The 25,349-nt window shown below is 54.2% G+C and overlaps 1 protein-coding gene across 1 annotated transcript in view; it reads left to right on the forward strand.

Annotated features, from left to right (window-relative positions):
- AGPAT5 (1-acylglycerol-3-phosphate O-acyltransferase 5) overlaps window positions 1-24,714 on the forward strand; it is a 34,867-nt gene extending 10,153 nt beyond the window's left edge. The window contains exons 3-8 of the mRNA XM_059685841.1: window positions 4,934-5,049; window positions 7,658-7,747; window positions 11,166-11,256; window positions 17,179-17,340; window positions 20,814-20,937; window positions 22,558-24,714. Of these exons, the coding sequence (XP_059541824.1) occupies window positions 4,934-5,049; window positions 7,658-7,747; window positions 11,166-11,256; window positions 17,179-17,340; window positions 20,814-20,937; window positions 22,558-22,783 (809 nt within the window). The 3' untranslated portion in view covers window positions 22,784-24,714. The remainder of the gene's footprint in view (window positions 1-4,933; window positions 5,050-7,657; window positions 7,748-11,165; window positions 11,257-17,178; window positions 17,341-20,813; window positions 20,938-22,557) is intronic.
- The last annotated feature ends 635 nt before the right edge of the window (window positions 24,715-25,349 follow it).

Raw genomic sequence — 25,349 nt, forward strand, 5'->3', positions numbered from 1 at the left:
CTTCCCTTGTTCCACGTGGGGAGGGGGGACTGCTGTGTAAGGGGCCGTGGCCGTGGCCGTGGCGCCGGCGTGGAGTGGTCGCTGAGCACCGGGCGGTGGCGGTGATGATGACGATGGTCACATGATAGCCGCTGCCGTGTCTGCGCTGACGACGTGCCCTGCGGGTACTTCACTGTAGAGCGGGGGCTTCTGGGAGGCATTTGGAAGAAAGCAGATTTTTAAACTATTCCTGTGTTTGGAACTGGAAGGTGTGGTGGGCAGTCTGAGTGCAGTCACCTCACAGCACACCCGCCCCACCCCTCACCTTCCTCCAGGCTACCTTTTGGGGCCAGGCCTGCACCACTCGCCATCAGAGTTGAGAAGGATCTTTTTTAAATGCCTTTTTAAAAAACCGTAACTTAGGGACAAAACTAAGTAGTGATTTTAAATTACTTTAGAATTACAGGCCTCAATCAGAACACAAGGTGGGGCAAAACAGGCTTGCAGTTGTGAGTACACCAGACCCGGTTGGTGGTTGTATTTTTACTTACTAGAGGCCCGGTGCATGAAATTTGTGCAAGTGAATTCATTCAAGTCGGGCCTTCCTTCCCCCGGCTCTGGCACCAGCTTCCTTCTGGCACCCGGCACCTGGGCTTCCCTCGCAGCCCTGGCTTTGTCCGGAAGGACGTATGGTCTAATTAGCATGTTTCGCTTTTATTATTATAGATTGTGTTCTTTTCCATGTTAACAACTGTAAACCTACTTTTGCCTCACCCTGTGTGATAGAAGATTTAAAAACCTTTTCCCAGAAACAAGAAGGGCACATAAACATTTGCATATGGTCTTAGGTTCCCGAGGCCCCTCCTGCTTTTCTGTGGACTGGGCCATTGGCCGGTGGGTCTAAAAAGGTGTCTTTTTAAAACCCTCTTGAGACATTCAGAGTCACAGCTGAGTATCTAAAACTGAAGTAGCAGAAAGGTAAGTCCCTGGACTGCTGTTTAGCCTAGACTCTCTGGCTCACCTGCAGGGCCAGTGGGTACATGGGCCTTCCTGGCAGGCCTTTCAGAGGGTTAAATGTCCGTGAGCTCACTCCTCCCTCGTGTCTCTGCTACCTTATTCCTCTCCAGGGTCAGCAGGGCAGAGTGGCTGCAAGCCTTCCTCTCCACCTTCTTTCACTGTCTGTGACTGACGGACCTTGTTGATCTCATGATATGCTCCCCTTTCTTGGTTTAAGTGACATTTTTCTTGACTGACAGCATGTATGGTGAGTAGATGGTCATAAGAAGGCGTGGGCTTTGGGGTCAGAAAGACCCTGGCCCCTGTGCCATTCTGCAATCGGGTGTGTGACGGTGGGCAGCTCCCTGCCTCTCTGACCTGTATTGGTCAGGTCCAGGCAATATCGACGTGGCTGGCTCCTAATCTCACAGCGTGCCTGCTCGTGGGGGCACTTCCCAGCAGGAGCGATGATGATGGTGGTGGTGGTGGTGGTGATCCAGCAGGAGCGATGGCGATGATGATGATGATGGTGATGATGGTGATGATGGTGATGGTGATGATGATGATGGTGGTGGTGATGGTGATGATGGTGATGGTGATGGTGATGGTGATGGTGGTGATGGTGATGGTGGTGGTGGTGATGGTGGTGGTGGTGGTGGTGGTGGTGATGATGGTGGTGGTGATGGTGGTGATGGTGGTGGTGGTGGTGGTGGTGGTGATGGTGATGGTGATGATGATGGTGGTGGTGGTGGTGGTGGTGGTGGTGGTGGTGGTGATGGTGGTGATGGTGGAGATTGACCATGAGCGCAGTGCTGGGTCCGAGCCAGGCAAGTACACCCTGTGTAGCCGCGTTGGACTCTGCAGCGTCCGTGTGAATTAGGAACTGTCGTTACGTCAGAATGTACATGAGGAAACCTTGCTTTTTAAACAGACATATATATGTTTTTGTTGATTTTTAGAGAGGAAGGAAGAGAGAAACACTGGTGCCCAGACCAGGAATCAGCCCAGCCTCCTTTTGGTGTGCAGGACAACACCGACCGTCTGAGCCACAGTGGCTGCGCCAGGAACCCTTGCTTTTCCTGCGGCCTCTCCTCGCTGGCCTCAGGTTCAGGGAAACAGTGGTGCAGCTCTGACTGGGTCGCATGGAAGAATTCTCGTGTGGCCACATTTCTGATGTTTTGATTACATGATGTCAGAGCGCAAGTGCACATGACTGACTGTAAAGGGAATGTGTTACCTTCTCAGCTGTCATAACTCAGCTTTGTCTAGTGCCTCCTTCCTGAAACCTCATTGAGAATAAACAAAAAAGGTGAAAAAGATATTTGAGGAACAAGAATTGATGGCACAGCCCTGGTTGGTGTGGCTTAGTTAATTGGAGCGTCCCATGCACCGAAATCTGCGCTTCGCTCTCCCTTCCTCGCTCTCTAAAAATCAATGAAAACATATCCTCCGATGAGGATTAAAAAACAAAAAATTGATGGCATGAAGCTTGTGTGTTGTGACTACTTAAATTCGTTCTTGAATGTTTCCACTAACATTTTCAAAGATGAAGCACATAACCCAGAAGAGCTCTCTACAAACACGACGTGTGTTTAAAATCGCACACCGTCTCTCCAGTGCTTGGAAGAGGCGTCCTGGACCATCATGTAGACACGCAGGGTTCAGTATAAAAACGCACGGTAGCCACTCCCCCGACTTTGGAAGGAGTTGTTGTAAGAAAAGATGCCAAGCCTTGTTTTCGGCCTGTACCCTGCGAGGTTCCAGGTTGCACGTCAGCCTGCAAACCCTCACTCAGTTCTCAGGACTCGCTCAGCGGTGCACATCAGGCAGTCAGAACAAGCGCAGTGCTTATCGGGGACTGTTTCCTTGGTGTGAGTGAGAGGGAGGGACAGGAGTGACCTGCTGTAGAGAGGTGACACTGGGTAGTTCTGCAGCGTAGGTGTCCCACCGACACAGAGCCGGTCACACTTAAGGGAACCATAATCAGACTCACACATATAATTGTAATTCTTCACTCACTGTGGAAGAGTTACTTGCAAATGTTAAAGGAAGATTTAAAGGGATTTATAGCCCCAGCCAGGCTCAGTGGCTAGAGCGTCGGCCTGTGGACTGAAGGGTCCCTGGTTGGATTCCGGTCAAGGGCACATGCCCCGGTTTCGGGCTAGATCCCCAGCAGGAGGCAGCCAATTGATGATTCTCTCTCAACATTGATGTTTCTATCTCTCCCTCTCCCTTCCTCTCTGAAATCAATAAAAATATATTTTTTTAAAAAGAGATTTATAATAATTGATAGAATATTTTTCCAAAAAGACAACTTTAGTGTTCCAGCCAGTGAAGTGCTATCTGGACTGCTCTGTCGGGAAGGGCATTGCCTGCACGGTGGAGAGTCCCCGGTAACGATGGGGATGGCCCTTTGGCTAGAAGTTTCTGGTAACTCCCTGACTGACTGGCTTTTCTTTCCTACAGCCTTTTGCTTTGTGTGTTTTAAAACGTCCCCCTCTAATTCGCTTCTTTGTGCACTCTCCCAGGACCCGATTCCTTTCGCAGAGCTCGCCAGTTCTTTTCAAGTTGATTCGCACACACGAGAAGTCGGCCTCGCGTGCGGTTATCGTTTTCAGTCTCGGGAGACAGGGCAGTTTGTAGCCACTACTTTCAAGTCCAGACCTGGGGGTCTTGACCTTCACACTTGGCCTCTTTCCGTCATTTTCTTTCCTCAGTCCTTTTCCCACCTCTGCCCACTGCCCACTGCTCCCTCCTCCCCCCTCCCCCTCCCTCCTCCCTCCTCCCCCCTCCCCCTCCCTCCTCCCCCCTCCCCCCTTCCCCCTCCCTGCCACAGGCGAGTCCGTGCCCAGGATTTCTGTAAAAGATCAGTTAGCGGTTTCTTTCTTCCTGCAAGTTTTTGTTGGCATAAACTCACTGCTGCCTCTTACTTTTGCTTTCGCACCCTTAGTGAGAGCTGTCAGCAGCCTGGGCGTGTGTGCTGGGTTTTGTGCAGCTGCCGGCACAGTTGTACACGCTGAGGTCCTTGGTTTGGATGCGCCTGTAACCCGGTGTTGGCCTGCAGCTCCCTGGCGCAGTGTCCCGGCCTCTGTTGGCCGTCTTAGCATATACGGAATTCTCAGGGGCACTGGCAGTTTCACTGAACCGTGTTTTTGCTTATCATTTTGTCAAATTCCTAGACTTAGAATTAGAGAAGCTGACTTTATGTCTGCTTTTGGGTTGCTTTGGTGGTTTGTAACCTTTGCATTTTGTTCATGAAATAAATGGCTTTCAAGAAATACAACACAAAAACTCTTAATGCTAGCGGTTTGGCTCAGTGGATAGAGCATTGGCCCACAGACTGAAGGGTCCCGAGTTCGATCCCAGTCAAGTGCATGTACCTCAGTGGGCTTGATCTCCAGCCCGAGTCAGGGCATGTGCGGGAGGCAACCAGTCGTTGTGTCTCTCTCTCTGTCTCTTCTGCTCCCTTCCACTCTCTAAAAATCAATGGAAAAATATCCTTGGGTGAGGGTTAACAAAAATACAAAGAACAAACAACCCTAAACAACAAAAATTAGAAAATACATGCCGTAACTGGTTTGGCTCAGTGGATAGAGCGTCGGCCTGCGGACGGAAGGGTCCCAGGTTCGATTCCGGTCAAGGGCATGGACCTTTGTTGCAGGTACATCCCCAGTAGGGGGTGTGCAGGAGGCAGCTGATCGATGTTTCTTTCTCCTCGATGTTTCTAACTCTCTCCCTTCCTCTGTAAAAAAATCAATAAAATATATATTTTTTTTAAATTAGAAAATACAGAATTTATATATATTTTTTTAATGTCTCCTGTTGGTTTAAAGTAATATTAGAATTTGAATCTTAACATTTTCCAAGCAAATTCCTTAGAGAATGCGGTGAGGGGCGCTCCGGCTGTGGGAGGGGGGCCGGCGCCTGTGGCTGGCGCACTGATGGCCTGTCTCCGCAGTGGACTGGATCGTGGCGGACATCCTGGCCGTCCGGCAGGGCGCCCTGGGGCACGTGCGCTACGTGCTGAAAGACGGCCTGAAGTGGCTTCCCTTGTACGGCTGTTACTTCTCTCAGGTAACGCTTCTCCCATGCTTTTAAAAACGTATATCTAGCTTATAAAAACTTTAGACTTAAAAATTAAATATACGCTTAGTATAAATGTGTAGGTTGGGGGTTGTTTTTATGAGTTTAATAGCTTTTACTAAATTGAAGTAATTTTATTTCAGGTTTTTAATGGTGTGTATTTGTATACATGTCTGACTAGATAGTTTTATTAAATAGCAAAAATGCAAATGTACAGAAATCAGACAAATAGGGAAATTTAACAGCATAGAATTTGATAGACAGTTACCTTAAGAAAGCACTAATAAAGGTGATTATGGCCCAGCCTGTGTGGGTCAGTGGTTGAGTGGTAACCATGAACCAGGGGGTCATGGTTTGATTCCTGGTCAGGGGCATGGGCCTGCGTTGCAGGCTCAATTCCAGGCCCTGGTTGGTGCGTTTGCAGGAGGCAACCAATTGATGCTTCTCTCCTCTCTTCCCTCCCTTCTACTCTCTCTTAAAAAAAAAAAAAAAAATTATAAATGATAGTCTTGTTTGAAAAGGGTGCTTTAGCTCCATGAGCAGCAGTCCCAGGAGGGTAAGTCTCTGTGGAGCAAAGAATATTCATGAACAGATTCTGTACTGTTTTGGAATTCTAAAAGAATCAGAAGTCAAGACACCTTTCAAAGTAAAAAGACAACTTACACCCACTGTTCCCATCTCAGTTTTCCTTCATTTCCACTTTACTAGGATCCTTTCTCTTCTCTTCCTTGACCTTCCCAACCTAAGACAGGCTGTATTCTCAAAAAATCAAAATCACAGTTTTATGAAGTAGTTGAAGACCAGCCTTAAACATCCAGAGCCTGGAAGATGCTTAGCTGAGGGTGTGGTAGGAGTCTACCATTTAGCAGTGACCTGGGAATGTTGGCAGAGTGACTGGGGGTCTTGGGTCTTTTTCTGAGAACACGAAGATCCCACAATAACTTGAGAAGTCCTTTGGCCCATCCACTCTACTATTCAGATAACCTGGGCGTGGCAGGTTTGTTCTCGAGGTGCCTAAGCTGACGGGCCTTCAGCCAGGGTTGCTCTGTAGCCTGCGTGAGCCTGACGAGCTGCAGAACGACCTGCCCTGCTCTGCTCCCTGGGGAGGCCTGGGAGGTGTGCGTGTGCTCTCCGTGCGGGCGTGGCGGTGCCCTGCTGTGCGAGGGTCTGCCCCAGCCACACGTGTCGGGCGCTTCCCCACCCAGCCCTGTTCTGGAGGCACCAGGCCCGCTCCTGCTGTCCTGCCCACCCAGGCCTCCTAGCAGCCGTCTTCCCAGGCAGGTGTTCCTCCCTCCTTGCCCTCCCTCAGGCTGTTCCTCAGCCTGACGTCAGTGCCGGGGCCCAGGATAGGTGTCACCAGGCCCCCCCCCCCCCGCCCCTGCCACTTCCACTCTCTCCCGTCCTGCCTTTCCTTTGGGCTCTTTCTGAAAATACCACGTTCTCTATACCCTTCTTGTGGCGCATGTCACTCCCCCTGCTCAGTAAGCTTCTTGCTTCAGTGTCTCGGGATGTTTTGAATTAAAATAGACTTCAGTAAGCAGGTGAAGTGACCGGGAAGAGACGCACGTCCCTGGAGGCTCGGGAGTCTCACCTGTGGTGTGTGCAGCCCGTGGCTTTGACCTCCGACAGAGCGGGCTCCCGGCAGTCCTGTCTGTCCGGGTGAATAAGCAGTGGCCCTTGGAGTGTCCTCTCTGCGCTCCCATGGCCGGTGCGCACGTGGAAGGAGCCGCCACCCGGTGGAAGACCCCTGCGTGCCTCTCTCGTCATTCCTGTCACTCAGACTGGATGCGGACAGCACGGTGCAGCCAGTCCACTTCCTGCAGACGAGTTCGACTTAGCACAGAGGGAAGCAGAACTAAAGGAGAGGCAGAAGCCGCCGCCCTGGTGCGGAGTTTCATTAAGGTTCCTGCGTGGTTCTGCGTGGGCCAGGCTCCTGCAGCTGGGCGGGCGCACACAGCAGGCCTGTTTGCTCCCAGGCCCTGAGGGGGGACGGGCGGGGGGCAGTGCTGGCAGGCCTCTCCCTCCAGCCTCTCCTCCCTGCCATTGACTCCTCCCCTGTGGCCTCTCTCCACTCCGTGGAAGGCACTGTCCTGTCCGGTTGTATTAGGGTCACCCGGGGACTCGGGACCTGCGTCTCTCCCTGGAGGCCCATCCCAAACACCGTCACCTCGCAGGGCAGGACTTCAACACAGGAATGTGGGGGACACGGTTTCGTCGGCGGCGGTGCTGTGGACATATCTTAGTCGGGCTAGTTTCTGACCCCCGAAAGACCATAAATGTGGACATTTTAAGGACACTTGGTAGTGATTTCACAATTAGTGGAAAAATTGAGAACTAAGATGCATCTGAGATCGAGTTTTTTATCTTAAAAATGCATTTTTAAAAAATAAAGCATTTTTATTTTAACTGCCAACAAAACTAAGCAATAATGTACTTTGCAATATGCAGCTTTATTTGAATTCTGTTGCGTCATAGGAGAATTTCAGCTAATGTCCTTTAGATGGGAATGTTTGAGCGTATTCAGGGGTTTCCTGCCGGCCTGTCAGGTGCCGGCCGCTGGTGCTGTGACAGTAACACTCGCTCTCTGGCCTGTTGGCAGCACGGGGGCATCTACGTCAAGAGGAGCGCGAGGTTCAGGGAGAAGGAGATGCGCCAGAAGCTGCTGAGCTACGTGAGCGCCGGGACCCCGGTAAGTGACGGCCGCCCTCCGCTCGGTGCGCGGTTTAGGACTTGGTGAGATGTAAGGATTGTCTGCCAGGCTGTTGTCCGTGTGTAAGGAGTAATTCAGGGCTTTGTTAAGGCCACAGAAGCCCTCCCCATAGAGCAAGCACATGGGGACATGAGACGGTGGCTGCGGACGGATGGCGGGCCTTTGCTGGGGCTCGATTTGACCTGAGAGAGCAGGCAGGGAGGACGCGGTGTCTAGTCTATAAATAGCAGGCGGCTGCCTGTCACTTAGGCCTCCACCAGCGCGTCCAGGAGGCTGCTTTCTGGCTGTGAGGGCCGTGTGACTTCTTGTGTAGATTCAGTTATTTGAAAAGTCAAAATTAGTGTCAGTATCTGCAAACAAAGAACCATTCAGTGTAAGTATTACTTTATACCCCCCCCCCCCAAAGAATCTCGGTATTCCCTTAGAAAGACGCTGACGGCCGCCCGGCGCCCTCACCCTGCTCCCCCAGAACCCAGGAATCAGTGCCTGCGCTTCCTCCAGTGCCCGGGGGCCCTGTGGCTCAGAACCTCCCCTCCAGGGTCAGGCTCCTTCCTGTCCTCCCCGTGCCCTCCCTGCAGCGCGTGGTGAGGAGGAGTTCTCCCTCCACCGCAGCTGGTAAGCGTGGTGAGGAGGAGTTCTCCCTCCACCGCAGCTGGTAAGCGCCGGGCAGGTGCTTGTTCACAGCCGAGCGCTCCTTGTTTCGCACGGAGGGGAGGGGCCGTGGGACTCCGCTCCAGACGGCTCACCTGCAGATGTTCGGCGTGGGGCTGGCGTTCTCGGGTGGGAGAGAGGTTCTTTGAGCATTCGGCATCCTAAATGAAAGCCTCTTATCTTTTTGTTAATAAATTTAAAAGCTTGGGATAATTTTGGATTTACCAAACCCAAGTGAAAAAAGGCGCCTCTGGAAAGGAAGAAAATATTGCAAACCACGTATCCTGTAAGGTGTTAATTTTGAAAATACGTGGGACTCAAGCAGCTCAGTAGCAAGAAAACACGTCACCCGGAAATGGGCAAAGGGCTTGACTGCACACTCTCCAAAGAAGCCCTGGGGCGGGGGGGGGGGTGGGGGGGGCAACATGACAAGGTGCTCCACGCCCCTGATCGCCTGTCAGGGCCACAGGCAGGTGTCACCTCACACCTGGTAGAGTGGCTGCTATCAGGACGTCAGGAGGTGTGGAGAGAAGGGAGCCCTTAGATACTGTTGGTGGGAACCTAAATTGGTGGTGTCCTTATGGCAAACAGAACAGAGGGCCCGCCAGGGATTAAAACTAGAGCTGCCATCTGATCCGGCAGTTCTACTTCTGGGTGTAGATCGAAAAATACGTATATGACCACTGTCTCGAAGCGATACCTGCATCCGTGTTCATTGCAGTAACATTCACAGCAACCAAGATAAGGATGCAACCTAGGAGTCCATCAGTCGGGGAGTGGCTAAAGAAAATACGTATCAAGAGAGAAGGAAACCTGTCATTTAGGACAGCACAGCAGGGGCAAGGTTTTTATCTATGGAAGAGCTGTTGGTGAGGGTGCCTGATGTACATCCAGCTGCGGGTGTAGCAGGTAGGACTGGGTGGGTGTGCTTTATGCACACACCCAGGTTGCAGGTGGGATTGGGTGCATCTTGCTGTATGCACATGCCCAGGTGGTGCGGGTGGGACTGGGTGGGTGTGCTGTATGCACATGCCCAGGTGGTGCAGGTGGGACTGGGTGGGTGTGCTGTATGCACACGCCCAGGTGGTGCAGGTGGGACTGGGTGGGTGTGCTGTATGCACACGCCCAGGTGGTGCAGGTGGGACTGGGTGGGTGTGCTGTATGCACACGCCCAGGTGGTGCAGGTGGGACTGGGTGGGTGTGCTGTATGCACACGCCCAGGTGGTGCAGGTGGGATTGGGTGGGTTGCTGTATGCACACGCCCAGGAGACTGAGCAGTCAGGTGTGTCCATCACCTCCGAGTCACCCGTGGGGCTGTGCCGTTCTGTCCCCGGGCAGTCGGTCGCTGCTGTGCTCCGTCACTGCAGGGGCGATGAAGGGAGTCACACAGGCTGGGCTGTTTGGCGGGGTGGGTGTCTGGCGTTTCCCGCTGAGCATGGCTTCTTTGAGATTCATCGCATGATCATGTGAAGTGTGGGTCAATGTTTTTGTTCTCACTGCCGAGTAGGATGTCATTGTGTGGAGGTGCCACTGCTTGTCTCAGTTTGGGACAACAAAATATCTAACTTCTCTCATGTCTGTGGGCTGCCTTTTCATATTCCCGACAGTGACTTGAAGAGCAACAGTTTGCCTGACTTGGTGGCTGAGTGTTGACCTATGAACCAGGAGGACACAGTTGGATTCCTGGTCAGGCCACATGCCCGGGTTGCGGGCTCGATCCCCAGTGTGGGGTGTGCAGGAGGCAGCCGATCAATGATTTCCTCTCTCCTTCTCCCTGTCTCTCTCTCCCTCTCCGTTCTTCTCTGAAATCAATAAAAATATATGTATATTTTTTAAAAAAGAAAAACCGTTTTTAGTTCCTCCAATTCATTGATTCTTCTCTTAAGATTTCTGCTTTTTGTGTCCTATTTCAGAATTCTTTGCCAAACTCAAGGTTATGAGACTTTCTCCTGTTTTCTTCCGGAAGTTTCATAGGTTTAGCTGTGCATTGAGGCTGCCATCTAGTTTGAGTTAACTTCTGTGTGTGGTGCATTTGGAAAGGTGGGGTGGAAGCCTTATTTTGTCCTTTGGCTACCAGACATGTTGGTGTCGTTTTTGTAGCTCAGCTCTGAGGCTAGGGGGTGACCCTGCAGTTTCACTGTTTCTGTTCTGACTTCCCAAGCAGGTAAGCGACGCCCGGACCGGGGGTCACTCAGCTCACATGATGTGGTGCCTTCCCCCCAGCGCCTAAGGCACGCAGCAAGGAGGCTCTGTGCAGTAACACTGTGTACTTTGTGAAATGTGAACACTCGTTACCTTTTATATTATGGGAATTTACGTATTTATATATGACTTTCCTCAAATAAGATGTCCTTAGGGACACAGATATCTAAAATTTATGCCTTTTTAAAGTCATTTTGCAGAATTGGGAGGGAGAGAGACTCATTAATTATTACTTAATGGAGGCTTTGCATGAGTCAGCGTTTTGTGGCTGAGTTTTCATTTAATGACTATTAACAGGTGATCAGAAATGTTCGGTTCTTGATGACTGACTTACCAGTGAGTGCAGACTGCATTTTGTATATCGTCTGCGTTAGATAAGACCATTTGAATTTTGCGTTTGGTTGCTCTGCTTGAAATGAAGGCCAGATGTAAACGAACGTGCTGTTTCCAGCCGTGGGAGACGCTCTCTTAGCATCCGTGGGGCTGGCCTGGGTAAGGTAACAGCAAAGCTCACACCCCGAACCTCGCCCTTTCTGCCCCACAGATGTACCTGGTGATTTTTCCGGAGGGGACGCGGTACAACCCCGAGCTGACGAAGGTCATTTCCGCCAGTCAGATGTTCGCTGCTCAGGAAGGTAAGCGAGCCTTCGCTGCTTTTGAAAAACGTTTTAAAGATGATGACCTTTAAGTCTTTGTTCCCAGAGAAGATGTTTACGTCTCCCAGCAATTGAAATGCATGAGCGTGTTTTCCCTGAGTGAATGTCCGTGTAACCCTTAGGGAATGAGGGTCTTCTCGTTCACATGCCGAGGCCTCACACCCGAGAGGTGCAGTTCAGAGGCTGGCCAAGCACCGTGTCGGTGCTGGGGTTCAGGTGACACCGTGTGGGTGCACGATGCCCCTGAGGGCTCTGTGTGACGCAGTTGACAGGCCTGGATTGGAACCCCAATGGTGACACCTCCTGGCTGTCTGGGTGCCGGCTGCCTGGTGTTACGGCCTGCTTCCTCGTCGCTTAAGAAATACACACCTGATGGGGCGGACCCAGGTCAGGCTGTGAGAACCAGCTGAAGGTGGGGCGTGTCCGCTGGAGAACACGACACAGTGGGTCACGGACTTGGAAGCTGCTTTATGTCCCCAGTAATGAGCGTGTTCTTGACATCCATGTTGTAGAAAAGTGGGAGACTCGTCTACCCGGGAGCAAAGGGGGGTAAACATAAAGCAGCAGCCCTGCTGTTTTCTCTGGTGAACAAGCGAGACACCCACACACGGGTCCCCACACACCGGTCCGTGGGGACGTCCTGAGGACCCTGAGCAGGCTCATGCACCGCCCTCCCGGAGAGCGGGCTGCGGAGACGCTCGTGGCCAGGTGGTGGCTCCCCCACGCACTGGGGAACATCAGAACGTGGCCGGTGCAGCGAGGACATCGTTTTTAATTTTATTTATTTTTAGTTAACTCATTGTGCTCTGACGTGAATGCTCCGTAGGATGGAGTGACTGCAGACAGTCGCAGCTGTGTGTCTGCACCCAGGTCAGCCTCAGGGCAGGCCAGAGGCGAGGCCGGCTGGCCGCTCCGAGGGCTGAGCAGTGCCTCTCCTTCCACTGCCTGAGGCGGGGTGGGCGGGCTGGAGGGTCCAAGTGACTTGGGCACCTCGCCTGGGCGGGCTGCATCAGCTGGGCGCAGCTCAACGCTCTCCCTTTCCATCCTCCTCACGGCCTTCGTCAGTGTCGTCTTGCCAGGATACAGTCTGAGATGGACGTGACCGTGAGCTGGGGCTGCGTTCCCTCACGTGTCTGAGTTCTGGAACCCAGACAGCTACTTGATCCCTTTTGCTGTGGGTCCCTGTTTGTTAGACAGGAGTTACACCATCTCGTTAAGGGGCTTTGGGGAGGCGGTGACTTCCTGTTTGCAGACAGCAGGTGTGGAAGGCGCTGTCTGCTGTGCTGTGCTGCTCACAGAAGGCATCGGCATTGCGGTCGGGCACCCTCGGGTATCCTGGAGCCAACGCCCTGCAAGGCCACGGGAGGTGGAGCTTTCCTGGAGTCAAACACGACCGGGAATGTTGTTTGTGGGGTTGGCACCCTGACCATGTTGTTCAAGGGTTAACTGCATGTACGGGGCATGTGATATGTGAGTGTGTATCCTGTTTAGGTAAAGAGGATAGGTGTATCCTGTTTGTATGCAAAGAGATTTGTTCCCTGTGTTATACTTACTCAGAGTCATCATTTCAATCCAAGCTCCAGGCCCGGCATCGGCCGCCTCCGCGGCTTGCACCAGCAGGCTTCCTGCGTTTCTCCCAGCCTGGGGCCTGGGGCCTGGGGCCTGGGGCTCAGATGTCCTGTGGCCGCGGTTTCTGGTGAGAAGCGTCCTCCTGGCGTGGGAGGCTGCCGCCCGCCCGCTGTATCCTCACGCGGCCTTCCCAGTGCGCACACAGGCTCCTCTGTGCCGCCCTCTCTTGATGAGCACACAGCTCTGGCGGACGGAGGCCTGCAGCTCTGACCTCGGTGAATCCTAATTGCCTCCCAGAGGCCCATCTCCAGGCCAGGCCACGGGCCAGGGCCCAGAACCAGCTGGGCGGGGGAGGGCACCTCAGCCCATGCAGGCCTATGCTGTTTCCCTGTGTGATGAGATTTAACACATATTTCTTAACCCGTCACTTTATTTTTTTATTTTTTTAATATATTTTATTGATTTTTTACAGAGAGGAAGGGAGAGAGATAGAGAGCTAGAAACATCGATGAGAGAGAAACATCGATCAGCTGCCTCCTGCACATCTCCTTACTGGGGATGTGCCCGCAACCAAGGTACATGCCCTTGACCGGAATCGAACCTGGGACCTTTCAGTCCCCAGGCCGACGCTCTATCCACTGAGCCAAACCGGTTTCGGCAACCCGTCACTTTAAAATCAGTTCACCTTTATTATTTAATCTCAACTGAGATGGCTGTTTATATGCCTATTAAGAATTAATTTTTTAAAATCACAGCAATTTTGTGATGTGTTTTAAAACAAGTACTTTTAAGTAATTTTTAAAATTGTGTAATAGTGATATACATTTGAGCTTCTTAGTCTAACAGGAACCCAGCCACCTATAATGGATCAGTTATTGGCCTTCCATTTTTCTGAGTTGTAGATCTTTCTCAAAGCTACCAAAAGGGGAAGAAAAGTTTGTATTCTTGATGTAATGTTTAACTGCTCACTTTCCTTCTTTAACTTCTGAAACTGGGACACTGTTGCCGTCTGTTCAAGTCTGTTCTCTTGCAACTCGGAAGGTAGTTATCCGCACCACACCGAGGAGATGGATTGTGAGCAGCGGGTCTAGAAACAGTGTTTCCTGTTTCCCTGCGCTTCAGGCACAACTTAATGAGATTAATTAAAAACAGAAGACTTGTTTCTCCGCCTGTTAATTTGTCCTCAAGAAAGTTGAAACTAGTAATGCGTTAGTCTGATATGTTTTGCTACTAAACATCTTTAATTTTGCTCCTAAAATACCTTCATTTGATCCTGACTTAGCAAGTAGAAAAACAATTGAGATTTTTTAAAAACTGGCACTTGTTCACACATCGAAGTCATTATGCCAGGCACCACGCTTCCTTCTCTGGACAGCGGTGCTGCTGGCTGAGCCGGTGGGTGCGCCTGATGTGTCTGAGCCCCAAGTGTGTCCAGGCCTGGTTATTGCTTGTTCCTGGAAGTATTGCTGAAGAAAGATCAGGCACAAAATATGTTGATTCAGTATTAGGGTTGTTATTTAACGTATGTTTGTGTTACAGTGTCTTGAATTAACATCGTTTACTTCGAAAATTGTTATATTAATGGTCTCTAAATTCCCTTCTTACTTGAAACTAAATGTTAGTCATTCTTTTAAAAAAGACTATTCACATTACCAAATAAATTGTCCAAGATTTTGTTTAACTACAATCTCTCCAGGACAAAACCAGATTTTGAGAGATTGAAATATAGGTAGAGTCTTCAGGAAACTGTTTCTGCCAGGCAAGCAAGTTGAATATTGAAGGCTGCTCACAGTTATACTAGTAGATTAGCAAAAGTAGAACTTTATTTTCAGAAAAGCTAACAGGAACTTGTCATTTAGGAGCACAATGGTAAGGATAGTTCAGTATCATAGGTGAAGGCATTGTGTGATAGTATATGAAGAAGTTGTATAAATATATCAAAAGGAGGCGCTAGCTAGTAAAACGGTATTAGACAAAAATAAGATGATAAGGGGGTTTCCCAGCAGCTGGCGAGGCCACACCCACGCGCTGACCCTGGTGCTGCGACGCGGCACAGACCTCGGATTCTCGGGTGTGAGCCAGGGAACGGCTTTCTCCTGTCACTCGCAGCCCTGGGGAGTGACTGGACTGTGCGTTCGTAAGTCACGAGGAGACAGTGTCTGCTTTCTCGCCTCACACATGACTCCACCCCTCGCCCACTCGAGCGTCACGCGCTGGAGGTGCTGGTTCGGGTGACACTGCCCAGCGGCCACTTCTCGGTGGTGGGCGTGGCGGCCGTTCCTTCTGAGCTTTCCCTGCCAGCGGCCCGTCTCCTGCTCTCTTCCTCCCTCGCTGGCCTGGCTGGGCCTTTGGAGCTGGAAGGCAGAGCTGGAGCAAGAGGTGGCTTGGCCAGGAAGCTGCGGAGTCGTTCGCGCTGCTCACAGTGCCTTCCTGGGGGGGCGGGGGGTGTTATTGTTAGTGTGGTGTGCATGTTAGTGGTAGGTACTTCTTTTTTCTTTTTTTTAATGTTTTTTATTGATTTCAGAGAGGAAGGGGGAGAGAGGGAGAGGGAGATAGAGAAACATCCGTGATGAGAGAGAATCATGGATCGGCTGCCCCCTGCACACCCCCCACTGGGGATGGAGCCTGCACCCTGGCATGTGCCCCGACCGGAATTGAACCGTGACCTCCTGGTTCATACGATGCTCAACCACTGAGCCACACCTGCCGGGAAGTGGTGGGTGTTTCTTAATCATTCATCGCAAAGCTTTATTACAATGCATTTTTTTGAAATATTACTTCTTTGTCCTTAGCTGCCTACTCCATTGGACTCCTAATCACTTGTTCTTGCTGAGCAACACGGGGGCTCGGTGGGACCTGGCTGTGCAGCCGGGTGAGCGTGCTCTGGCCTGCACACCTGCGGCCAAGGCAGAGCAGCTGGTGAGAAGTGGGTGCCAGTGCAAAGAAGGAGGTAGTGACCGATGTAGCTGGTGAAGGAACGCTCCCTAGCTGGCCAGTCAGACTTGCGCTTTAAGTTTGAGTAGAGGGAGCAGCTCTGCCCTGGGGCCACGTGGTGTGGGAACCTCTGCTGTTCCCACAGCCTCTGCATTGCCAGCATTCCTCCAGGCCCAGCTGGGCAGCTGCTCCTCCTCCGCTCCTCTGTGCTGGGCGGCCCCCCTCTGCTCCTCTGTGGTGGGCGGCCCCCCCCTCCTCTCCTCCGCTCCTCTGGGCTGGGCGGCCCCCCTCCTCTCCTCCGCTCCTCTGGGCTGGGCGGCCCCCCCTGATGGGCTCCCTGGGTGGGGAGCGGAGAGCTGCTCCTGATGACACTGTCTGGGAACATCTCACCGGGAGAGGGCAGCTGTAGGCACAGGAGGGAGCAGGGTTCTTAGCGCTTGTGGAAGCACTGCTACCTGATTATTATTAAATCGCAATGTTTCTCAGATAAAGAAGGTTTTTTACAAAGAAGCTTTTAAAAAATGATGAAACATACCCGAGAGAATTAAAATCCTATGTTCATACAAAATCTTACTGGTGCATGTATGTGCAGCGTTCGTATGTAGTGGATGTAGTGGACATACATGTGTGTAGCACCATTCTGCACAGTAGCCAAGGGCGGAAGCCACCAGGGCCTATAGTGTCGACGGAGATGGAAACGTGCTGTCCACACATGCGCTGTCGTTCAGCTGCAGAGGAGCGGGGCCCTGAGTGCGTGAAGGATGCCAGTCACAGATGTCCACACCATAGGATTCCAGCTCTGACATGCTCTACAGGCAGAGCTGTCGAGGCCCCAAGCAGGGGCCTGGCCCTGGGATGGGTCTGGGTGAGGAAATGGCCTGGGGTTTGCTGGTGCTGATGGTAGTGCAGCCCTTTGAATAGGAAAATCACTGAACTGTGGCTTTAAAGGTAAGTTCTGGATTGTGTGCTAGATCTCAGCTTCCTAGAAAAGGGCACCAGAAACCCGAGTCCCAGGCGGGTGCCTCCCAAGCGGCCAGCCAGGTGCTGGTGGGGATCCGGGCCTGGAGCCTTGAGGCCGGTCAGGGCGCCCCCCCCATCTGCCACCCAGTGAGGAGGTCACCAGGTGGAGGCCTCCCCCTCCCCCCCCGCCTGCCGCCCAGTGAGGAGGTCACCAGGTAGAGGGCCCCCCTCGGGCCCTGAGCCCCCAAGGCCATGGGTCTCGCTCGCACAGGTGCTGCTGTGACTTAAACATCGTCACGTGCGGGCACGTTCCCATCCTCAAGTCCAGCACATGTGAGGGCGTGGCCTGCGTGGCTTCGTCTGTCTCTGGACCTTTGATGGCGGGCAGGTCTGCGAGGGGTGTGCCTGAGCCGCAGCCACACGAGTGCTCTTTCCCAGGCCTGCCCGTGTTGAAGCATGTGCTGACGCCGCGCGTGAAGGCCACGCACATCGCCTTCGACTCCATGAAGAACTACTTAGACGCCGTCTACGACGTCACTGTGGCCTTCGAAGGGACCGTGGACGACAAGGGGCAACGGAAAGAGGCGCCGTCCATGGTCGGTGAGTCTGTGGTCAGTCCCGTGTCCCGTGTTTCTCCAGGATTCCACATTCGTCTGACAGCGTGGATGCCAGGAGTCCCGCTAGGCCTGGTGTTTCTCAGTTGGTCCTGGAGACAAGCCCCTTGTCAGGAACTCGGCCTCTTTCCACCCAAAGTCCCCACAGGGGGCGGGGCCGCTCATCTGCATGCATTTGCATACAGTGTTTCTGAAGTAGGGTCACTAACAAGAAAGCTAAGTGTGACCTTTCTTTCAACACACTAGGTTCTCAGGTCGCTGAGCTGTGACTGTTGGGTGTGACAGAGAAAATAGAATGTTCCGTGAGCAGATCTTTAGTGAAACAACTGAGACCCTCTGACTGTTGGGGAAGTCTGCATGGAGCAGGCGAGGAATGCGTGGCCGGGTCCCCTTGTCGGCGTCCACTGCGCTGACAGGAGCCGGGAGCTGGGGCGGGCCTGCGCCTCGCCTTGGCCACCGTCTGGCGTGGCACCCATATGCTCGTCCTGGCGCCTCTCGCAGGATCTCTTGTAAATTAAAAGAAAGCCCATGCTCGCTGTATGTGCAAAAGGCACCGAGAGGAGCAGGGAGTCTTGGGGGGCGGAGCGGGGAGAGGCGGGGGCTGCGTGGGAGAGCTGGTCGCGGTGCGTCAGGAAACCTGAGCCGTCACCCCGGATCACGTGATGGCCCTCACCTTTGCCTTCAGCCAGGGGACGGGAACACAGGAGGCTGGGGGTTTTCATTTTCAGTGGGACGTGGGGAGCATGTTACACATGAAGCAGTTGAACATGAAAGCTGTCCACCTGCCCCATGTCCACCGGTCCCCATCCAGCAGGTCCCCGCGCCCGTCCCAGAGGCCTTTTCAACCACTAAAGGAGCCGTTGACCTGTTTTTACATTGAAAACATACAGACATTTAGTTCGACAGTGTTGTCATTAGTGTATCAGACAGGGTTTAAAAATAGGATGAAACCTGTTTTTACTTTTATGGAAACCAAGTAGAATCCCCAGTCACAATAACCATTGTAAAGTGCTGCTTTCATTGGTCCCTCGGGCCTGTGTCCCTGGGGGTGAGAACTCAGTGGCTGGGCAGTGTCCACAGGATGAGTACCCGCCCTCCCACCACTGCTGCTCCTACGGGCAGCTGGCCGAGCCGCTGGCTTCGTCACAGACTGTCCTGTGTTTGAGCAGGCGGCTCGCGGACTCACCCGTAGCCGTGGGGAGAGCAGACCCCGTGCTTTCTGTCTGTGACGGACGGCTCTGCAGGAATGACAGCAGCCTGACCTGGCGGACAGGACGGACAGATGGGAAGACACCCCTGCTCAGCTCAGGAGGAAGGCCTGCTCCTTGGTGTGTGGAGTGGGCCTGCCGGCTGCAGGGGGAGGCGTGCCCAGGAATGGGCACAGGCTGAGGACAGAGTGTTCGCAGGAACAGTGCCAGCCACATTCATAATGAGAAAAGTGCAAGTTCACAGTGACAGGGACGCTGTGCTTTCACCGTCGGCTCGGCCGCCATCCCAGGCACAGGCCGGCGGTGTGTCCGGGTCACGGTGTGGGTGTCACGGCCTGTCCCTCACCTGGTGCTCGCGGTCCCGCCGACGAGGCCTCACCACAGCCCCGCTGGAGCCTCGGGCCCCGGCCTCCGCACACCCTCCCTCCGGGTGCAGACTGCCCACACTGGCTGGTGAGGAGCAGGTGGAGGGGCCCAGGGTGCTCCATCCCTTGGGGACGCCTCAGCCCCGGGAGTGTCGGCTCCTTTCCAGTGCGGGGCCTCCCCCCTCGCCCGCATCACCTGGCCCAGCCTCACCTCCCACGAGGGCAGGGCACCCGCAGCCGCCCCCCCCCGCGCTGCAGTCGGGGTGACGGGGACGGTGCACTGTCTGCCTCCTCGCGGAGGAGCCGTGCAAACCAGAGGGCGAGGCGAGGCGAGGCGAGGGGGAGGGGCGTGTGCTCGTTCACACGGTGCACGTGGGGTGAGGCTGCACCCGGGCTCCTCACAGCGGCCCACGCGGCTGACCTGCCCAGGGTCCACGTGGGTGCAATTGAAAGATGGAACCCGAGGAAGGTTAAGACCAAAGTATTGAAAGATGGATCTTCCCTGTTGTAGTGCTTTCTCATGTTTGCCATCCAAGCCAGTTCACTCCTGGAAGTCTAAGAAATAAGGTGACTTTTGGTGCCTGAAAAGCTGCATGCCACTGAGGTGGACGCCAGAAATAAAGGACAGTAGGGGAGAGGATTGACTGGGCAAGGAAGGGCTGGGTGGGTTCCAAGGGGGTAGAGGCTGTACCTCTGTACGGAGGGCTGGAGCCTCCGGCTGGGGGCTGTGGGGCGGTGGGGGCTGTGGGCTGTGGGCTGTGGGGCGGTGGGGGCTGTGGGGTGGCTGTGGGGCGGTGGGGGCTGTGAGCTGTGGGGGCTGTGGGCTGTGGGGACTGTGGGCTGTGGGGTGGCTGTGGGGCGGTGGGGGCTGTGGGCTGTGGGGGCTGTGGGCTGTGGGGACTGTGGGCTGTGGGGTGGCTGTGGGGCGGTGGGGGCTGTGGGCTGTGGGGGCTGTGGGCTGTGGGGACTGTGGGCCGTGGGGTGGCTGTGGGGCGGTGGGGGCTGTGGGCTGTGGGGGCTGTGGGCTGTGGGGTGGCTGTGGGCTGTGGGGCGGTGGGGGCTGTGGGCTGTGTGGTGGCTGTGGGCTGTGGGGCGGTGGGGCGATGGGGGCTGTGGGCTGTGGGGACTGTGGGCTGTGGGGTGGCTGTGGGCTGTGGGGTGGCTGTGGGCTGTGGGGCGGTGGGGGCTGTGGGCGGTGGGGGCTGTGGGGCAGTGGGTGGCTGTGGGCGGTGGGGGCTGTGGGTGGCTGTGGGCTGTGGGCTGTGGGGTGGGAGCCCGCTGATCAGAACCAGCAGGACCACATCTCAGCTGGAAGTGAAAGGTCTCAGCCTCGCACTGGCTTCCCCCAGGGAGCCTAGTTGTCCCTGAAGTCTCCCAGGAGGGTTGCTTGTTCTCGAGGAACTGACATGTTCCCAGGAGCGGGAGTTGTGTAAGGGCTGGTGCCAGGCGGGGCCAGGAGAGCAGGCCAGCCAAGCAGAAGCCAGAGCAAGGCCCGGGGCCGGAACAGGGCCTCCGGACAGGAGGGAGGCTCAGGTGCGGGGCAGGGACCAGGGATCCACCCCGGGAAGAAGTGCCCGATGGGCCCCGGGCTTTGGCGAGCGAACCAGGCACACCCCTCTCCCGGGTGGTCTCCCAGTGGGTGGGCGCGGACTGGCCTCGGGAGGGTGACCTGTGGGTGTGATGGTGCCGGCAGCAGGTCCAGCTCCTTCCTGCCCCTGGGCTGGAGGCAGGTCCCTGGGGTCAGCTGGCGGGACTTAGAGCCTTTAACCCTTTGTTAAGGAATCTGTACTCTTTATTTTTAAACTTTTTTTTTGGCTTCATTTTCATTACTTTGTATAACCATGAATTCTAGACTAAAAAAATGAAACATTTTTGGTTTTTGTTAGAATTTCTCTGCAAAGATTGTCCGAAAATCCATATCCACGTTGCTCGCATCGACAAGAAGGACGTCCCGGAGGAACGCGACTTCATGAGGCGGTGGCTGCACGAACGGTTCGAAATAAAGGACAAGTGAGTGGCAGTGGCTCGGCCTTCAGAGGCTGTGCCTCCCTGTGAGCCAGGCGCTAGGTCCGAATCCCAGGGGGCGGACCAGGAAGCAGAAGGTCCCAAATGAGACCAGCGGGCACAGCTGGTTCATGTAGTCCCTCCCCCGGTTCCTCATTGGCTGAGTGCTAATTGTCACCTATTTCCTATAGGTCGCCCAGGTCTTGCTGCCTCCCATTGGTTATTTAAAAATTTGGGCTGGGCCTTCTCTAGTCGCCTCCACCTCCCTTTGTCTGGGGGAATCTTCCAGGGACACTGCTATCGGCCACTTCAACAGTCGCCTGGCCACATGCTGTTTCTTTTCTATAAAGATAAATCAGAGGCGTATTTCTTACAAACATCTGGACCAGACGTGGTGTGTCCCCTGAGAGCCTCCTGGGGTCAGCTCAGGGCCGGTCCAGCACGTCTGCGTTCCCACCAGACGGGGACGTCCGTGTGAGAGGGCCCCTCCTGTGTTTCCAGACGACTCCGTGGTCAGGTGTCAGTTTCCTCGGAAAAGGCACGGCCGGCGGTGAGCCTCCCTGGTCTGCCGCCCAGGCCGAGGGAGAGGCTGTGTGAGCAGCTGGAGCGATGCCGGCATTCCCTGGAAGGAGGGGCAGGGCATTTCCCGACCAAAATGTCTTTTGGGGCCTAAACAGTTTCTGGGATTGACCTTGTGTTTGTCCATGCGAATGACATGGGACAGACAAGAGCGTTGAGCGTGGCGAGAGTTACCTGGAAGGCACAGGTGTGTTTGGGCCCCTCTGGGTGAGGCCCGCGCAGAGAGGTCGTGCCGCCACCTCAGGAGCGGGCCTGGCCGCCAGGCGTGGGAGAGGACATGGTGTCGGATGTCACACGTTTCTAAAACAAGGACCACAGAGCTCTTCTTTAGAAAAAAAAAATTATCTATCTATCTATCTAGATAGATAGATATTGATTTCAGAGAGGAAGGGGGGAAGAGAGAGAGAAACATCAGTGATGAGAGAGAACCATGGATCGGCTGCCTCCTGCACGCCCCCTGCTGGGAATCGAGCCCACAACCTGGGCTGCGGCCTGACTGGGAATGGAACCCGGGCCCCGTCAGTGCACAGGCCGACGCTCTATCCACTGGGCCAGACCAGCCAGGGCAGACTTCCCCTTTTTGTACTATTGTGTTGGACATTTTTTATGTTGAGTATATCCCTCCATTAACACTTCGCATTTCTAAAATAAGATGGAGAACGAATTAACGATACGATTTTCCCTTTTGGTGGCTTTTCTAATTCCATGGAATGAGACTCTGCGTGTGGCTTCTGGTGGGGGGCCTGTGGGAGGGAGGGAAGTTGGGGGAGATGGAGAAAACTGAGGGCGTATCCCCCCAGGCCTGAGCCAGGGCCTGGCAACACGGAAGACCTCAAGGTTGTAAAACAAGCATCCCCACCATGATGGAGGAATGGAGTACACATTGGGCTCTTTCCAAAGTCGGGGGCTGCAGGTAAACCCTGTTGCTGGGCCCCCTTCATCTACGAGCACCTGTGACTCCAGCCCACACCCGGGCCGAGAGGGACTTGTGGACGGGAGGCTGCAATGGCTGGAACTGAACGTGAACCTCTCCTGCCCCGGCCGCAGGTTACTGATCGAGTTCTATGACTCGCCGGATCCGGACAGAAGGAACCGGTTTCCCGGGGAAAGTGTCAGCTCTAAGCTGAGCCTCAGGAAGACGCTGCCGTCACTGCTGGTCCTGAGCGGCTTGACCGCGGGCATGCTGGCCACCGAGGCCGGGAGGAAGCTGTACGTGAAGACGTGGCTCTACGGGACCCTGCTCGGCTGCCTGTGGGTCAGTATCAAAGCGTAGACCCCAGGCCGGGGCGCTGCGTGGTCGTGGCTGTTCGTGAGTGTAGTCAGAGTGTAAATAAAGCTTGTTGACTGAGTGTTGGGCACAATAGAATCTCTCACCAGAGCCGGGGGGCAGGTGATCTGGCAGATGCAGGGGCTCGGGCATCGGTGCTGGGCTCTGGTGGGGCGCGGGCTCGCTGCTGCCCTGGGCGCTGTCGGGAGCCAGGCCAGCTCAGCGGGGCTGTGGGGCTTGTCACTGCGTCACTCGGTGGCGGCACTCGTGAGCATTCGCAGTATGTTTCACTGGTTGTGTTATTTCCAGTTTTTACAACTTGACTGGTCCAAAGTCTGGTCACTAAAGTATTGAGAACCTTGCAGCTCCGTAACGTTTTTCTTCCTGCATAACTTCCTCCAAGTCAGTGAAGGGAAGTGGACTGAAGGACCGAGGGAGAGGCAGAGGGGCAAGCCACGCCCTCTCGTGAGTACCTGCTTCCCGGCTGGTTTCACTTTATAGTTGCAAAGTAACTTATTTCTGACATTTGTTGAAACAGCCTCATGTGCACCCTGCACACCATACAAGGGTAGTGGACAGTACGAGAGTCGGCGCCGTTACGTGGTGGCAGGACTTGCACTGCCTGGCGCTCTGCAGACTCCAGCCGAGCTCTCTGCACTGGTAGCACCTGTGCCATATGCACCCACAAGCCTTAAGGCTCCTTCCTTCCTATTTAAGACGACCGTGGCGCTCCTGGGGGACCCGCGTCCCAGCGCTCAAGGTGCTGGAGCCTCGTCTGCTGGCTGACCTGCCTGTGCCTTCTCCTGTCGCTCTGGGTTTAGAGCATTTACCCCGCATCGCGTGGCCATCCCGTGGCCATCCTCTGTGTGGCCAGCCAGGTGCTCGTGGCTCCCACGGAGCTGCCAGGGAGCGTGTGTGGCGGGTCGTCCCCCACTCCAGCCCTGCTGGGGGCATCGCGGTCCCGCCAGGACGTCCACCCACGGGCCTGCGTGGGCACGTCAGCCTCAGCGTGACAGGCCGCAGCCCTCTGTCCCCTCGACCACGAGCTTCGTGTCAGGTGCCTGGTCTCAGGGTTCCTGTGACGGACTCTTGACGTGCGACCTGCTCTGTTTCTGGGTCGTCATCAAGCGTGATGCCTGTTGGTCCCTAAGGTGGGGGCTCTGCTCCTGCTGGTGGGTTGGCCCGTGGCTGCCGCTGCGCCCACCAGCCCAGCTCGAGGGACCGCTGACCACAGTGATCGCGGGGAGTCCCGCCTGGCTCTCCAGAAGTGGGTGAGCCTCCTCGGGCCCTGGGCCTCGCCTGGTAGCAGGTGAACACGCCTGCAGGCAGCCCCCTGGGAGTGCCGGCCTGGGCGTGACGGGGTCGGGGAAACCTCTGAAAGTGTTCTCAGACCAAATTGCAACCTTTCTGACCTGTAAAGTGGAACTGGGCTCTGCCTTTGTTACGTGCTTTTTAAAGTCTTCACGTTAGACCTGCTTCTGACCAGAGCAAACTGCTGTAGGTTGTGTAACTGCCGGCCATGTGCTGGTTATGCTCTGAATCTAAATTCCAAGAAGCAATTTACAATTTAAGAATCGCATTGATTGTAATGGACTTTAAGAAGGCAAAGCGAGCTGCGTAAGGTCACTTAGACATTCTGTTTTATGACTGTCCTTATATTCTTCTCACAAAGGGCCTGTAAAATACTTGTTAAAAAATCTGTATCAAAATGTTCGGAAAATTAGAAGTTTCTTTTCAATGTGTGTTGAAATGACCTGAATTATTATTTTCTAAAGTGAAGAGCCTGCCTCGACTTGGAAACCTCTTCACATAATATCATTCGCTTTGGTTCCTGTTGTTAATTTACCCCTCGGTTCGATGTCTTGCTTTTTTGTTCTTCAGAGATGGGTGTGTTTGGGTGAAAGTAAAAGAAAAAATAAACCTTTCGCTGTCTCTCACGTGTGTGCTGTTTGACATTCCGCGGCCCCAAAATTCCCCGCAGTCTTCCGTTCCATGAACAGGCTTCCCGCTGACCCTGCCTCCTGAATGCGTAAAACTATATATTTTTAAAGTGTCGAGCAAGTCTAAGGAAAAAGACATGAAACACTCAGTGTGAAGCAGTGTATTGGTAGTGATGTAACTCCTTGCTTGTAGTGATGTAACCTTCCTCACTACCGTCTCACTGAGCGTGCCCAACGCGGCGGTGGCCGGTCCCCGACCGATCCCGGCGAGTCCACAGCAAGGATTCGCTTCTTATCTCCTTTCCCGGGTCCCCTTCCACTGGGCGTGGCACCCAGTCTCGAGGGCGTGAGTTTTACTCTTTCCTCTGCAGTGTTACGTGGCTTCAAATCACATTTGCTGAATAGTCTGTCAATAAGGTGGTCTGATTAGATGGACCATTCAAAAAATACGAGCGAAACGTATGGAAAACTTGCCCATCACATACGGACAACGCACAGTACCTTCCAGACACACCCAGATCACACCTGAGAAGGCGAGGGTCTGACCTTGGGGGGAACAGGTGTGTGGTCCAGGTACAGGTCGGCTTTGGCAGGGGCTGCTAGGCTTGGGGTGCTGGGCTGGGGAGCGGCCA

This window comes from Myotis daubentonii, chromosome 2 (assembly GCF_963259705.1).
Source record: "Myotis daubentonii chromosome 2, mMyoDau2.1, whole genome shotgun sequence".
Taxonomy (NCBI): Eukaryota; Metazoa; Chordata; class Mammalia; order Chiroptera; family Vespertilionidae; genus Myotis; species Myotis daubentonii.